At 32.5% G+C, this 11,389-nt stretch overlaps 2 protein-coding genes across 3 annotated transcripts; one reads left to right on the top strand and one right to left on the bottom strand.

Annotated features, from left to right (window-relative positions):
- Positions 1-338: 338 nt before the first annotated feature.
- Positions 339-2,812, bottom strand: LOC133823499 (uncharacterized). Its single transcript, XM_062256303.1, has 3 exons — positions 2,528-2,812; positions 1,121-2,053; positions 339-716 (listed from the first exon to the last, which is right to left on the bottom strand). The coding sequence occupies exons 1-3, from the start codon at positions 2,531-2,533 to the stop codon at positions 543-545; spliced, it is 1,113 nt and encodes a 370-aa protein (XP_062112287.1). The 5' UTR covers positions 2,534-2,812; the 3' UTR covers positions 339-542.
- Positions 2,813-2,952: 140 nt separating this feature from the next.
- LOC133823500 (mediator of RNA polymerase II transcription subunit 7a-like) lies at positions 2,953-5,443 on the top strand. 2 transcript variants are annotated; one of them, XM_062256304.1, is made up of 5 exons: positions 2,953-3,465; positions 3,783-3,852; positions 4,562-4,728; positions 4,859-4,932; positions 5,092-5,443. In XM_062256304.1, the coding sequence occupies exons 1-5, from the start codon at positions 3,331-3,333 to the stop codon at positions 5,150-5,152; spliced, it is 507 nt and encodes a 168-aa protein (XP_062112288.1). In that variant the 5' UTR covers positions 2,953-3,330; the 3' UTR covers positions 5,153-5,443. The 2 variants fall into 2 exon arrangements, with proteins under 2 accessions (XP_062112288.1, XP_062112289.1); XM_062256305.1 differs by having other exon boundaries at positions 5,082-5,443.
- Positions 5,444-11,389: the final 5,946 nt, after the last annotated feature.

Here is an 11,389-nt window from a genome sequence, read left to right as displayed (position 1 = left end):
GCACTCTAGTTTCATTTACATGTCTTCATTTGCTTAGATTAATTTAATTTTTCTGAGTTTGTTTAGAGATTCATAATGGTCTCTGCGTGCACCCTTTCTATGAAGTTAGTGAGTAATTACAATAAAATTCCATGCTTCACCCATTTTTAAAAGTTTAGGCTTGGGTTTTTCAGATTTGGAATTTATGCTCCGAAGGCTTTGCATCTTCAAATCTTGATTGTTCCAATCCAAAAAGAAATCTAAGCCCTAGTGCAGTCCTTGTCTTCTATGGCAGTTGAAAATGGAAAAACCAACATGAAGGTCATCTTCTATGATGACCCGAACTCCTCTTAGTGAAGTGAATTAAAAAAAAATGTATATTCCCATTAATCATGTTAAGATAATAAAAATGGGTTACGGATAAAAAAAATCAACAAAAAGAAGATGCAGAATATATCAGAGAGAAGATCATCCAAGAGGAAAATTGGACACGAGTTTTTGGTTTGGTAAAAGAACTCAATTTCATGCTTAACTGCTACTGGTGGGAGTTGCCGGCCTTGAGTTTAACTTTCAACTTTCTCTGATTCATCCAACAAATTTGGGGTTTCTACTGTCTCTTCCTTATCCTTGTTTTCTTTGTTCGGTTTGAATGGCCGTAGCTTTGATTCAAGATTCTTAACTATAGTGGTTAAGGATCTCAGTTCTCTTGCTTTCGCCAATTGACCAGATGATAATTCCTGTCATAGTGTCATGTTACATCACAGACTCTTACTGTAATCCAAAGTAACCAAGCAGTAGTTTGACAATCATGAAATTACAAAGTACATGGCAAGTAGTAAGGACAACTTGAAATGAAAATATGGTTTTGAACTTTTCTTCTATGTTCAGTTTTGCATTACAAAACTCTAGAAATAGGAGGCTATATCAAATCTAAAGGAGAAAGAATAGGAAACAATATTCAAATGCAAAGCTGGATCTTAAATCTTAAAAAGATTTCTATCAACGTATGAGATCAGAGATGCTTAAAAGAAAATGCCATATTGAGAGATGACTACGTCTTAAAAAATGCTTGAAAACATGTACTATGTTATAGTTTTATGAGAAATTTTATCGATGCATAAAACTAGAAGCTGATGCATACCTTCTCAACTTCGTTTATTCGTTGTTCCAGATCTTCTTCAGAAGTTTCCTTATGAATACTTCGAAGAACATAAAGTAAGTGAGAATGGAGATTGTTTGAACAATGTTGTTCAAGCATACGATGAGTTATAGGGGATTGACAACCCACTGAATAGAAAGGGCAACTCACAAGCCTCATAGGACAGACAGTGATACAATGTCTGTCCATATCGCGTCTCATGATATGCTCGGAGCATTTTTGTTCACACGAAATTATCTTAAAAGGGCAACTAGAATCATGCTTCTCCCTATGCCTTGTAGAAAACATGGCATTACATCCCTCATTTTCGCAATTCATTGATCGGTAACCGCAGCTCCCAACATGCTCAGCGAGCTCTTCTGCAGAATCAAATTTCATGTTGCAGTGATACTTATTCTTGAAATCAACATTCTTAAGCAAAGCTTGAGCTATGGCTTCCCTTTTATCAGTCAACCAAAATCCATTAATCTCCATCTCTTGGACAAAATCATCGATCTTGTCTTCTCTCTTTTCACTTAGCAGCCATCCAGAAACTCGACTGAATAAGTTTCTCTTCAGGCTAGAAAAGTCATCAACAAAGTCAGAAATTATGTCATAAGGGTGATCAGAAACTTCTACTCCTGGACCACCTTCTAAGATAAAAGTTTCTGCAACAAAATTTTCACTTCTCTGAGTAATGTAGTCAACCATTTCCTTTCTGAATTCAGCAGCTACTGAGGCTGGGGTCCGAAAGATATCTCCTGATGTGTTGTCAACACAGGCTGTAGCTATTCCAGGGAGGAAAGCTTGAGCTATCTTGTGGATTAGTTCTGTATCGTAGAGATCACAATGGAATAAGGTAACTCCTTTTCCATCTTCAATCTTTTCGGGTTTATGTTCAGTGTTAATTGCAGGAGTTTCCATGCCTGAAGATGTCTGTAAAACAAAATTAAAGCTAAAAAATCCACTTTCCTTGTAACAAGCTAAGAAACTACCAAGCCTATACATAACACATATATAGGTATATACATGTGTTTTGAAACATGAGCACAAAATTTGGGATTCGAAACTCTAAAGTAAAAAAAATTAAAAAATCCTCTGAAGTAAAATTTTCTTCTGGATTTATAAAATAGTGAAATCTTCATAGTTTGCCATGCTAATTTCTCTTTTAAAGCGAAATTTGATTACAATATTTATTTCTTAGTTCCCAGATGAACAGACCATAAAACCAGAAATTGAGTTTCTAAATGAATACTTGTCCAAGCTCACAATCAGAGAGTTTGAAAGAATATTTATAATATACCTAGAAAAAAATCTGTGACTGAATCTAAAATGTAAATACAGAAGTCAAATATTATTTAAAAACACGAAACGAATTCGATGGAATTGAACGATTGAGACAAGACTTACCTGCATTTTTCCTCAATGTCTTGAAGATCTGCGACTAAAGCTTCAAAGTTACCGTCTCAGATCCATAGAACTGTACCGAAACTTTCAATTTTTAAATTTAAAAGCGATAGAGAAGAATGGTAAAGAAAAAAAAACTTTAGGGTATGAAAAACCCAGATTAAAAATCATCCAAAAGGGATGACAAAATTTGAGAATTTTGAGGGAAACTCTTTTAAAATGTAAAGTGCTCCTTTTGTTTTTTAGCCAACTGTTATAACCGTCATTTTCTCTTCGTCTTTCTTGTTCGTTCTTTCAGTTTTTAAAATTTTTAGTTTTTAACATTTCATTTCCCTTTTGTTTAAACTTTAATCTGGACCGTAGTCCTCTTATCAATGGTGACGTGGACGGTTGTGATTCAAGTACTAAAATGCTAATATTTCATCGCAACTGACGCTGGTAGAGGGGTTGCCTCAGAAAGACAGAAACCAACCAAGGCAGGCTAGGCCTTTGGGTCTGTTTGGTCGTCGAGAAAAAGAAAGTGAAAATCGAAGAGAAAGTTTTCCCTTTCTTTGTGCAATCTCTCGTTATCCAAATTTTGAGATATTTTCTATTTTTCTTTCTTAATCGGCAATTTCTTAGTATCCAAACAGAATATTAAAAAATTATTAATAAATTTAGTTCATTTACGCTGGTTTTATTTTTCTTTTACCATTGACCAATTAGGGTTAGGGTTTTAATTGAACTTTACTTTCCTTGTATCATCTAACTTTGAAACTTTTCATCGACCCTGATTGGTGCTTAGGTTTGGTTTGCACAACCTAACAATGGCGACAGCTACCTACCCGCCACCACCGCCATATTACCGTCTCTATAAAGATTTTCTTCAAGACCCCAAATCTGCTCCGGCGCCTCCTCCGCCAGCAGTAGGAACTTACGTCTGTTATGGGAGCACCTACACCGTCAGAATTTTCCCACTTTTTCTCTATCTCAGTTCTCAGTATTTTATGTACTTTGGCAGTTAGAGCGTTACCATTTTTTTTTTTGAGATTTTAGCTCCCATAAATTTTTGGGTGGAAATAAGTACAAGAAATGAGAATGATTTGAAGGTAAGTTATATATATAAACACATATATGTTTTTTGGGCGAATTTTAAAAGGAATGGAGCTTAGTATCAGAAAATTGAGAAAAGAAATTTCTACTTGTGTTTATAAACATTTTTTTTTGAAGTTGTTCGATTCAATTCCCATTCTAATTTTCTTGTGTTATTATTCTAAAGACTGATGACGTGCTTCCAAGTTTGGAAGAGCAGGGTGTGCGGCAGTTATACCCAAAAGGACCAAATATTGGTTAGTAGTTTTAATACCTAAAGCTTTGTATAATTATCTCGTTAATCAATCCTACTTTTCAGAGCTCACAAAAGTTTGTTGCTTTATTTGATATGATTTATCTCCAAATACATTGTTTTCCTTTAGAAGTTTATTGAATTAGACTAGTTGATTTTCGTTTATATATGATCCCTTTCGTTACCTACATTTCAGAACTTGGGAAAGTTTGTTTGATATAATTATGATCGAAACCATGTATGATCACCTAATATTTTGTTTTCTTCTGGAGTTTGGTTGAGTTCTACATTAGTCCAATTATGATGCTTTAATCAGCCTTACAGTATGAATAAGAAAACATAGATATAACCAGATGGATAGGGCAACGTTTACCATTGTTAAAAAAATCAGTATTAGATACTAGTAACATTTATTTTATTATATTTATATTTGGGCCCTTTCAGTTTTCAAACTTCTGTTTGATTGATAATGAATAAGTGGGGAATGAGAAGTAAATCTTTTTTTCTCCATGTGTATTTCTTTTCATTTCTTTTTTTTTTACTGAGATATGAAAAAATAGGTTTCAGGTGTGAGGGCATGTGTTGGGTCAGTGTCTACATCTTCTTTGTCATGGTTGTTTTGGTGTTTTGATCTTCTTTACTACTAAGATTATGTCTTTATTTGTTATCTTTGTGCTGCTTTCCTAAGGATAACAAACTTTGATATCTTTTAGATTTTAAGAAGGAATTGAGGTCACTTAGCAGAGATTTGCTGCTCCACATTTTGGAACTCGCCGATGTTCTTGTGTCTCGACCATCACAATATGCAAGGAGAGTTGAGGATATATCTCTTATATTCAAAAACTTGCATCATCTCCTCAATTCATTACGGCCTCACCAGGTAAGATATTTGGAACATCATTTCTTGGCTTCCATTTCAAAATCTCTTGGGTACTAGAACGGCAATTCTTGATCTACATGGTAGTTCATGAGAGAATCTACTTTATAATACTGGTGTCATTAATCTGCAGGCTAGAGCAACACTCATTCACATTCTAGAACTTCAGATACAATGTCGTAAACAAGCTGTGGAGGATATTAAATGGTATGGTTTCAGCAATTTACTGATTTACTCGATGAGTACTTTCTAAGATGAAAATGTTCTCATCTTGCTATTTTATCTGGGGCATTGAAGAGGAAAACTTTTCTTCCCATTATTATTTCTAAACTTTTTTTTCTTTTTCTTTTTCTGAGATTTGTGTAGGAGGAGAGAAGAAGCACAGAAACTTCTCAAGGATTCCCTTGGAGCATTCGAAGCACACTAACAGATGTACTATGCTCTTATGGCGAAATTGTAAACTTCCATTGTGGTTCTGCTGCCTTAATTGAACCTTCTTCTAGTATTAGGTGCGGTTGTTACATATCACTGTTTAGTGCATTAGAATTAGATGTCTTTTTTTCTCTTTTCTTTATTTTCCTTTCGATCCTATATTTTAGAAAGTTGAGAGTTCCTTATATATATAAATATATATATTTATATATTTATATGTTTCTTTTTAAACAAGTTTAAAGTTGAAGAAATGATATAGCTTATCGGCTAACCCCTATTTTGACTATTTCTCCTGAATGGGAATTGCCTAACGATTTATATTTCTTTTGAACTTAGATAACATTCTTTCTTAACCAATGAAAGATTTGGAGTTGACACGACCACATGTACATTGTTGTCTGCAAGAAATCTTGAGTTGAAATGTTTAAATCGCTTCAGGAGAAAAAACTAACATTTACAAGACACTTTGATTGTTTAAGTGACCTTTCAAGATTATGTTAGTTGGCATTAATAATTATTGCATTTTTATGACCTAGAATGCTGCCACTTTCTTCTCAAAAGTCAAAACGAACAATCCAAATCGATTTTGCTTTGTGGGGAGGTGGTGTGTGAGAAGCAAAAGTATTTTGGCGAATAATTTTATTTATTTATTTTTTAAAACATAGCATCAATAAAGCGTACTGACCCACAAATTGCATTTAAGTGGAAATCTTAACCGTGCGGTTAATTTTTTTTTGCATTACCTGCAAATCACACCGTACTTATTTGCGGTGCGAAACGGTACCATTAATCGTGATTAAATTATTAATCTATGTTGGAAAAAAGTTATACAATTTCAATATAACAAAATCAAAATTAAATTAAAATCAAACACAAAGTTTTGAACTCTGGTAGCTACAAAATCATCACAATAATAAAACTATCCAACTCAACAAATAGTGAGCATTTAAAGACATTTTATTTATCAACTTATCTAGAATAGACATCGTAGTGCGTGTGTTTTTAGAAATCATGACTATATTTAGTATTGCAACTATATGTTTTGTTAAACTAGTTGATATGTTTATAGCCTTACATCTGCGAAAAGAAAAGAGCTAAGGGTAGCACATTTAGGTTTAGTGTTTTGAGTGATGATTGACACTCTCAAATTACACATCATATTTGAACACTATGATGTGTCATTATTTATAACTACAAAAATTAAAATGTGAAAGTCTCACATAAAATTATTACATGGTTTGATAATAATGACATATCATAGTGTACAAAAATAGTGTATGCTTTGAGAGTGTGTCTATCATTACTCTTAGTATTTTAGGGTATCGCTCGTGTGCACAAATTGAATACTAAAAAAATTAATTAATTTACTTATTTTTTTATATTATTAAAAATAATATAATATAGGGAGTGTATGTGGAAGGGTAGTCATTTTTACACTACCAATACAACACACTTCCTATATAGGCATGTGGGGGCTTTTTTGTTGAGTTTGATTAAATATAATGGTTAAGTTATTTACACAATGTGGCGTAACACTTAATGGTTTTCGCTTAAGTTGAACTGAAAATATGAGATATTGAAGTAGGCATCTATAATTGACTTTTATGGATCTAAAGTGATATAATGAGGTATTTAAGCTTGTCCAGAAAGTTTGGGATAATTTGGAGGTGTTTAATGTCACTTTTGAGAAGTTAGACATGCTTATGCTTATATGGTGTTGCTTCGCTTCCTTGTAGACATTGCATAAAAGTGTGAAAAACATAACAAGACAATGCAGGCGATGCGTCGCCTGCAGTGTCTTCTTACGTTTTTCACACTTTAGGTGACGCATCGGATGCAGAGAGGCGATGCATCCTGTGTGTCCGTACGATGTAGTTTTAGCTCCAAATGATATGTTTAAAGCTCTAATTCTATTGGTTAGACTTAATGACGATGCCTACAATATAAATAAGAGTTGAAAAACTTTTATCACACTTTTCAACTCTTTTTCTAACCTCTCTCTCTAGTCCTCAAAGATCATAAGTTTTCTCTAAGAAACTCACCAAGATTTACTTGAATTGTGTGAGTTTCAAAGACTTGTTCAATTTCAAATCTCATTCTATCTTGGTGAAGCTGTTGGTAAGTGGTTTTCCATGTGCTTAGCAGAAAGCATGAGGTGGTGGGTCAAGAGATTTTAAAAAAAATATTTAAACAATCTTTAAATAACGAATTCATTAATATGCACAACATTATTCAAATAGAAAGAAAAAGATAAGGATTTACCAGTTGTAGATCAATCGAGAATCTTTGTTATCTTTTAGTAACTCCAACAAACATCAAATCCAAACCATTCTTTTGAGTACTCAGACCAAGATCTTCCCAGATGTCTCTCTACACCTCAAGACGTGTGTGGGCACGTAGAGTAATGGTGGAAATTTTTTTGATTCACAAGATGTACTCAACTCATGAGATCTTGGAATATTAGGTCTGAGATAGTTTTCAGAGAAAAAATAATACAATATATTTCTCTCTGTGAAAAACTTAGAATTTTCTCTCTGTTATGCGTATTATGAAACTATTTCCATTTGATAGATTTATAAAAGAAATAATTAAATTTTAAAATTTAGAATTCAAAATTCAAATTATAAATCAATTATTAAATAATTAAATAAATAAAAGAAATACACAAGACCCATTCTTGGACTTTGTTACACGCCAACTACAGTGCATGCACCGTAGTTGGCGTGTAACACATCCCTAATTTCTGGAATGTGTTACAACCATTTTCTTTTAATTATTATTTATTCAAAATATCTAAAGCTGATAACTTATCTTATCAGATTAATTAAAAAATAAATATCACTTCAAATTCAAATCCAATTTGAATTATCAGAAATATATTTTCACATTATTTAAATAAATAAAACTAATTAATTATCTTAATTATTTAAATGCTATTTTCGAAAATACCATTTTATTTAAAAAATAATTTTCGAAAAATATATTAATTTTGAAAATTATTATATTAATTAATTAATTTGTCTCAATTACATATTTGACCTTGAATAACAAATTTCTTCCAAATATGTTATTTTCCTGATTTTTCTCAATTTCAACTCAAACCTTGAATAGTGTTGATAGAGCCATCTCGGGGACCTATGGACCTATAATTTCAAGCTCCAATAAATTTAGATTATTAATTAAAACTCAATAATATAGTAACCTTAATTTATTAGTCTCAATATTATTCCACTAAAAATATGAGACTACACTCTTGTAATGATAGACATTTATTTATTGAGTACTTTTAAATATAAAAAGTGTTCATCAATTTAATCACTACATACAATTCAATCCTCTATTAATGGTTCATAGTTAAAGTAGGAATTAAGTACCATTTAACCTCTGTAATTATATCTTGTTTCCTTAAGTACCATTAACTTTACTAGTGAAGGTTAATTCATAAACAAATTTATGAATTTGAAATCAATAACCTTTCAGTTCCAAAAGTCAATTCTTAAGAGAACCATTATTCAATTCCTCTCAGAAGGTATAGATTCCATATCTGTATATTATGTCCCCAACCATCTACATCAATGAGTTCCCAAAACAAAAGTTTTTCAGTGTGATCATTCTGACAAACCATAACAAGTGAATCAAAGAACCATATGACATAAACATGAGTTCATAATAACTTCAGGATTAAGATCAATTTGTATATGATCATCTTATTGATATGTTAAATTAATACTTATAAAGTAAACAATAGTATTAGGTATTAATAACATATCAGGTCCCGTTCATGTATAACCAATTTATACAAAGTACTTCTACTAAGATGTCCTACTACATCAGTAATCCAGATCTAGATTACATGTATTCATAATACTAGAGAACCATACTTACAGTATTTAATCCAAAGATTCCATATAACTTTGTTTTACTGCGAATTATTCAAATTCGTTCCCTACAATCTTAATCATCTCGTACCAATACAAGATTGTAGTCACAATAACGAATTTGAGAATTTTCTGATATTCATACAATATTATCCTAATAATAATAATAAACAATAAATATACGTTAAAATTCATTTCAATTATTTATTTCATACAACATTGTTCAATACATATACTTTAAAGGACACTAATCCCAACAAAAGCTTCAAGCAATAATGAGAATGCTTGGAATAGAGATTTTGGATAACGAAATGTGATAAACGAGTTTTATACTCGTTTAGTGTGTCTTTTTAGGGAGCGTTTTAGTTAATTATGTTTATTTTGTTCTATTTTACGCAGGGTCGGCCCTGGGCTAAGGCGGGCTAGGCCCACACCTAGGGCCCCCTTAGCCCAAGGGCCCATTTTTAAAAAATTTCTTTTAAAAATGCCATAAATTTTTAGAAAATTTCTACAAAAGGGGTCCCAAATCCTCAATTTTTCCTAGGGCCCAAAACTCTTCAGGGCCGGCCCTGATTTTATGCTTATTTTGGTTTGAATTTAGGTTTTGAAGGACTTGGGATGCTTTAGAGCGAAAAAGGGTGAAAATTTGACAAAAGACAAAAATTTAGGCAAAAAATAGATTTTGGAGAGCGCTACCGCGCTACTGTGTTGGAAAAGAATAATTTGTGCACATTTTAAAATTAGGGGCATTTTGGTCTTTTCACTTGGAAAAAACGCAGGATTTAGTATTTGATTGCAATTTTAATCACATTAACACAATTTTCAGTACCTAAGACCGGGAGTGAATGATTTGGAGCACTTGGGAGAAGATTGGATTGATCTAGAGTTCTTTTCTTCTTTCTTTTATCTTTAATTCATGTTGAATTCTAGTTTAATGGATTTGAATGTTATGGGTATGAATTAAATCTATTTTCTAGGGTTTTTAATTGAGTCTCTTGAAACTCTACTATAAATTAATGCAAAGTTTATATTTTATTCTTCATTGTTGAGATCTTTTCAATTTATGCTTACTGCTTGTGATTGATTGACCATCTATTACATGATATATATGAATTTGATTCAAAATCTGAAAAGTGAGATTCAAACATGCTATAATTGAGTAGACATAGATTTCGGTATGGAACGGGAGTATCAATGTGGTTTATGTAGCGTATGAGTTTTCGTGCTTAATGCTTCCTAAATGTTGAGTTTATCACAGGAAAGTAGAAAATTCTCACATATGTCAAATTTTATATATCTTAATTCGAATATAAAATGCTTTTAAAACTTGCTATCTCAATAAAAACAACGTTTGTGAAAAAATGCATTAATAAAATAAGAGAGTGGAAATAAGATGAAATTAAATTCCCTTGTTTCTCATTCATTAGATAATTCTATTTAGCATTACTTATTTTGATTTTATAGTTTCTAATTGTTTTTGTTTTGTAATTTTTATGTTTATGTTTTATCTTTCCCTTATAATCAACTTTTCGTTAGCCAAATAGAGATTAGAAATTAATTATTGGTAATTCAGCCTTCGTGGGATGATACTCGTGCTTGTGCACTTTATTACTTAAACCATACTTATACTTGCGTTATCAATTTTTTTTCACAACAACTTTTGGGTGCCGTTGCCGGGGACTGAAAATTATCAATATCAATATAATTAATGTTTACTATAATTTGGTTATTTTTCTGTTTATAATTCTAACTTAGGTTGTGTTGGAGTTCTCTTATCTCAGGTAGTATTGATTTATGCGACGTGGAAAGACATCTGAGATCATACCAGTGAATCTTGAGATTGAGAGAACCTGTAGACAGAACTGTAAGAATAAGAGGTTGGAGGTAAGGATGGTTGCAAACCAATGGAATGTAGTAAATAATGGCCCCAATGATGCTGGAGGGTCAACGGCTGCAGAAGCCCAAGATCAAGCCCCAGACCAAGGGGGTTAAACTTTAAGGGATTTTGTACTCTCCACTGTTACGGGAGTGCATTCATGCATTAGACACCCTACAACTGCCACTAATAATTTTGAGATTAAGCCGGCAATACTACAAATAGTCCAGTCCATCGTTCAGTTTGGTGGCTTGCCTAATGAGGACCCAAACATGCACATTGCCAACTTCCTGGAGCTGTGTGTGACTTTTAAAATGAATGGGGGTGAGTGATGATGCCATAAGGTTGAGGCTATTCCTGTTTCATAGAGGGAAAGAGCCAAGAGCTGGTTAATTTACTGCATGCCAAATCTATTAGCACTTGGGAGGATTTAGCACATAAATTTCTAGCCAAGTTCTTCCCTCCATCGAAAGCTGCA

Source organism: Humulus lupulus, chromosome 3, assembly GCF_963169125.1.
Source record: "Humulus lupulus chromosome 3, drHumLupu1.1, whole genome shotgun sequence".
In the NCBI taxonomy this organism is placed as follows: domain Eukaryota; kingdom Viridiplantae; phylum Streptophyta; class Magnoliopsida; order Rosales; family Cannabaceae; genus Humulus; species Humulus lupulus.
Note: the sequence above shows the minus strand (reverse complement) of the source record. Positions and strands in the feature narration are given on the sequence as shown.

Coding starts and splice junctions, on each gene's coding strand:
- LOC133823499 (XM_062256303.1), bottom strand. Junction 717..1,120: donor GAATAAACGAAGTTGAGAAG/GTATGCATCAGC, acceptor ACACTATGACAG/GAATTATCATCTGGTCAATT.
- LOC133823500 (XM_062256304.1), top strand. CDS start 3,331: ATGGCGACAGCTACCTACCCGCCACCACCGCCATATTACCGTCTCTAT. Junction 3,853..4,561: donor CCCAAAAGGACCAAATATTG/GTTAGTAGTTTT, acceptor GATATCTTTTAG/ATTTTAAGAAGGAATTGAGG. Junction 4,933..5,091: donor GCTGTGGAGGATATTAAATG/GTATGGTTTCAG, acceptor AGATTTGTGTAG/GAGGAGAGAAGAAGCACAGA.